The 4,861-nt window shown below is 40.4% G+C and overlaps 1 protein-coding gene across 1 annotated transcript; it reads right to left on the reverse strand.

The window, feature by feature from the left end:
* Positions 1-1,126: 1,126 nt before the first annotated feature.
* On the reverse strand, positions 1,127-4,503 carry LOC140377574 (uncharacterized). Its single transcript, XM_072463028.1, has 2 exons — positions 4,282-4,503; positions 1,127-3,221 (listed from the first exon to the last, which is right to left on the reverse strand). Exons 1-2 carry the CDS (start codon positions 4,451-4,453, stop codon positions 2,419-2,421), a joined length of 975 nt encoding a protein of 324 aa, XP_072319129.1. The 5' UTR covers positions 4,454-4,503; the 3' UTR covers positions 1,127-2,418.
* Between the last annotated feature and the right edge of the window lie 358 nt (positions 4,504-4,861).

Genomic DNA, 4,861 nt, shown 5'->3' on the forward strand with positions numbered 1-4,861 from the left:
GGACTGAACCAGGACTGAACCAGGTCTACTGAACCAGGTCTGAACCAGGTCTACTGAACAAGGACTGAACCAGGTCTACTGAACCAGGACTGAACCAGGTCTGAACCAGGTCTGAACCAGGACTGAACCAGGTCTACTGAACAAGGACTGAACCAGGTCTACTGAACCAGGACTGAACCAGGTCTGAACCAGGTCTGAACCAGGACTGAACCAGGTCTACTGAACCAGGACTGAACCAGGTCTGAACCAGGACTGAACCAGGACTGAACCTGGACTGAACCAGGTCTGAACCAGGACTGAACCAGGTCTGAACCAGGACTGAACCAGGACTGAACCTGGACTGAACCAGGTCTGAACCAGGACTGAACCAGGACTGAACCTGGACTGAACCAGGTCTGAACCAGGACTGAACCAGGTCTAAACCAGAACTGAACCAGGACTGAACCAGGACTGAACCAGGTCTGGTTCAGGCTTATTGTTTTATAATTTTAACTTCCTGGTTGTAAAGGATGACATCATCAGTAGGAAATCCCATGACCAAAGCAACCAAAACTCCTTTAATATTACAGAAATGAAAATGCATGAGAACACCTTTATTTAGATGAATCAAAGTTTAAATGGTCAGAGAAATACGTTTATTTATGTAAATTATGCCAAAGTCTGAGTCTCCTTGACATTTTTAAATATATTTTTCTATTTCTCGTCTTCTTCAATAAAACATGAACATGGTTGAAAGAGAGAAAAGGTTAATTTAGCATAATCTGTGTCTTTTAGACCAGTGGGTTCTTAACCTGAACCTCAGGTGTTCGGCGGAGGTCAAGACACTCATCAGACTCATATGATTGGTGACCCGCCCCGCTTGTCCCGTCTGTGCTGCAGGGAATCTGGTGCTCAGTAGTCGACTTGTGACTGTCGTGATGTACGTCGTGTGATTTCTTTCTTAATATTTTAGACTGAATCAAAGCCCACCTTTCTGGGCAAAGTTTTTGTGTGGCTGAGGTCTTGTTTTTGCCGATGGTATTACTCGTGTACTTTAATTGATGAGAAATAACTCCCACGGGACTCCGATGTAAAAAATAGTTGTTAAAGTTTAATGCACAGTTTTGTGACGCTTCTTACAGGAGTAATCAAATACAGCAATTCTCAAAAAATAGAATACTACGGTAAGAAAACCATTTGGCTCTGTATTTTGCGCTCTCTCCTGCGCTCCTTCCGCGCGTGTTCTCTTAAAGTGACAGTAACACATTTACGTCAGAAAAGGCAAAAGACTACAAATACATTCTACAAATAAAACAAATGTGATCAAATGAATTTAGCTTATTTAAACAACTAAATTATTTATCCGTGAAACATAAAATTACACATTTATAACAAAATATCAACACTGTGTAGATTTCCATACGAACATATACATCAACTAAACTTGGCTCTCACAGTCTTGGTACCAGCTTGCACCTAAAAGGGCCAAAGGGACCAGGGAAATCGCCCAGAGTCTTACCTGTATCAAAACCCCTTTTGGGATAAGACTGGGCAATAGCATGGCCCCAAGAGGGCAAAAAGGACCAGGCCAGAACCCCCAGAGTGTAGCCTGTATGAAAATGCTAATTTCTGGGCTAAGTCTTGGCACCAGTCTGGCCTCCAAAGGGCCAAAAGGACTAGAAAAATTGCCCCAGAGTCTATCCTGTATGAAATCTCTTCTTTTTTGCCTTAGTCTTTGCACCGGCCTGGCCCCAAAAGGGCCACAGAAAAGGCCCTTGAGTCGAGCCTGTATCAAAGCCCTCCTTTCTGGGCTAGGTTTTGGCACCAGCCTGGCCCCAAAAGGGCCAAAAGGTCAGCCTCTGGGGCTATTTCCCTTGTCCTTTTCTATAACTACTATACTATAATATGATATATTTGCGAGCAATCCTTTTTGAGGATGCTGGACATAAAAATTAAGAAAAGGAACAGACTTTGTTGCGAAAATGACATGAGAGTGGCACTTGCCAAGGTAAAGCCTCTGAAAGGCAACAGCAGAAGTCACACTGATTTGCAGTAAATATTCATGATTATGTTTTTGTGTGAAAATGTTGTTCTTTGAACACAGTAATGTTGATGCACGGTTCATTTTGTGCACCAGTAAAATATATACCTTTGTTTTGAATTTGAAAAAATCATATTTTATCTTCACAATTAAGAAGTGTTCGGTGAATGCGCTTCTGAAACTGGTGGGGTTCAGTACCTCCAAAAAGGTTAAGAACCACTGAATTAGACAGAGGAAACCATTTGGACCGTACCAATCCGCCCCAAAGAGAACGACTGGACACAAGCTTCTGTAGCAGGCGGGCCGGACCCTCCACCAGAAGAGTTACATCGAGCACTTTTAAGTATTTCAGGACATTTGTATTGTATTTCAGGACATTTGTATTTGATGTTTTTAGTTTACATGTTAAAGCTCCTTGGTGTTCTTTTCTTCCGGGGACACCTTTCCAGATGTCTCCTCAGGTACTTTTTACAAGTAAAGGTCTTATTACACGTGGAGCAGCTGATGGAGGAGTTGTGGCTGTTTCTGTGCGCGATCATTTCACCTTCATCCACGAAATCTTTCTTACAAACCCTGCACCTGAACGGCTTGTCCTTGCGATGGACCGTCAAATCGTGCTGGGAGAAGTTTTGCTGAAACTTGAAGCTCAAGCCGCACGGCACGCAATGATACGGCCGTTCTCCCGTGTGCACTCGCATGTGGGATTTTAGATTGCGCTTCTGGGAAAAGGTTTTTGTACAAACCGAACAGCTGAATGGTTTGTCTTGTGTCCTGGCTTCTTTGTCATCATATGTCAGCGATTGTGCGTTTTCCCGTTTTCTTACAAACTCGTCACTCTCAGTCCATCCATATTGACTGTTCTCTGGATTTTGGTAATTGCCGCTGAAAAAATCTTCGTTCGAGTCCTGATTAAATGATTGTCCGTTCGATTTTGTTTTCCTCTTAGTGGAAGCGTCCCAATCTTCTGAATTCTCTGTGTCTGAACAGCTGTAAGGTTCGAATTCGTTCATCATGTCCAAGCTGCAGCCCGGCTCCTCTTCTCCATACAGCTGTTCAGTCGGTTCTTCTTGTTGCTGTTGGCGTAAACACGATTTGTCGAGCATTTCTTCAGATTTGAAGGGGAAAGAAGAGAATGGAGCTTCCACTGGCGTTTCTCTATCTTCATATTTCACTTCTGAAGGCACAACAACCGACTGGAAACCTACAGGAAACAATGTACAACGCGGTTAAGTCCAGAAATAATTGGACAGTGTGTTGTATGTTTGACAGTTTTGGTTTCTAAAAACTCCCTAGGCTACGTTTACATTCCATAATTTCATAATATAATTATTTCAGATGGATAGAGCAGTGCCTAAATGGTTATCAAGGTTATCATATTAATCTTATGGTTTATTCATGCTGCCAGACATGAAACTGTATTATTCCAAACAAAAGTATTTAGTGATATTTCTGGTATTAATTTTATGGTCCATTCACATTTTGTGCAATATATTTGAACCTCGACCAAACCATGTACACACACGTTCTTACACTTGCATTTCAATTACAACAGTTATTATTGCTAAAAACAAACAAAAACTACAATCGATTAATCAAAATGATTAACATTTATTCCTAAAGTCTGTGTTTCTACTTAGAGTACAACAGTCCATTCTATTTTTTCCCTAATCCGCAGCCCTATCTGCTGTTTTCATGGAGATGGGCACGTTTAATGTGGAACTTTCCAGGCAAGGATAACAAAAATTGGAGTAGGAGTAAATTCAGAAACGCAAGCTCCAATGTTTGTTAATTTTGTCCACTGACAGTAGCAATAAAATCGTTTCTGATTCAGATAAATGCAAAACTAGTTGGGTTCAGTAGTCACAACATTTTAAGAAAGTCTTTATTTTCAAAAATAGATGTTCCTCTGCTGGTCTGTTCTCAGGGATGAATAAAAATAATTCTGATTTAGACTCAAAACCCTTTGTTCCGTATTTTATAAACTGTTATGGAAACATTGCGCCCAATCCTTGACATAAACACGTCTTCTCTTAGTACAAACAGTCTGAGGCGAAATAATATAACGTTTTCTAGTTTTATATAATTATGTTTTGTTTCCACAAAATTTCTATAAGAATAATTAAAAATATAATTTGTGGGTCAGATTCATCCAAAAGCGGAATCTGGATGTTTTGTCTGGTGTATTTTTTGTTTGTTTAGAATCTAAACACAATCAGAGGGAAATAAAAAAAACAAAAACTGTAATATAATAAGACAAATACCAGGCCCTGATGACAGTAGATCTTGCTTTTGTGGCTTTCGCGGTGATTTTGAGCGCAGAAACTCCTCCTCGTATTCCGCAAATGTGCGTTCAAACAGCTCAAAAATCTCATTAGCGGCGACGACGAGTCGCTCCACCACCAGGTCCCGCAGAGTTTGGCTTTTAAGAGACATTTTACGGACGGTTCAGCAGAGTTAGCTCCAGCATTAGCAACAAAAGGCTAAAACAACCCGGAACAACAATAACGACACAGACAGAGGGAGATTTGGGAGGGTGGTCGCCCCCTACTGGTCATAGGTGAAATACACCCTCATAAGAATAATCAGACAACGCAATAAGATAAGATAAGATAATCCTTTAATGTCACACAAGGGGAAATTTCGTTGTTACAACGCAGTAGAAACAGGAGGAAAGGACAGATCATAGGAAGTTCGAAAACACATTCTTAATAGAACTATTATGAACAAAATTAATAAATAATAAAAAAATAAATTAAATGAAAAATAAATTAAAAAATACATTTAAAAAAAACTCTTATTAACAAAACTCCTCTCCTATCTTAATAGGGAATGGAGGGGGGG

Source organism: Eucyclogobius newberryi, unplaced genomic scaffold (genome assembly GCF_026437365.1).
Source record: "Eucyclogobius newberryi isolate DKJ021-1_F unplaced genomic scaffold, fEucNew1.0.hap1 SCAF_4, whole genome shotgun sequence".
In the NCBI taxonomy this organism is placed as follows: Eukaryota; Metazoa; Chordata; class Actinopteri; order Gobiiformes; family Gobiidae; genus Eucyclogobius; species Eucyclogobius newberryi.

What these genes read in the sequence shown, in the direction of transcription:
- LOC140377574 (XM_072463028.1), bottom strand. Translation starts at nt 4,453, where the DNA reads ATGTCTCTTAAAAGCCAAACTCTGCGGGACCTGGTGGTGGAGCGACTC. An exon ending in TCTACTGTCATCAGGGCCTG is followed by an intron (nt 3,222 to 4,281) that starts GTATTTGTCTTA and finishes TGTTTCCTGTAG; the next exon opens with GTTTCCAGTCGGTTGTTGTG.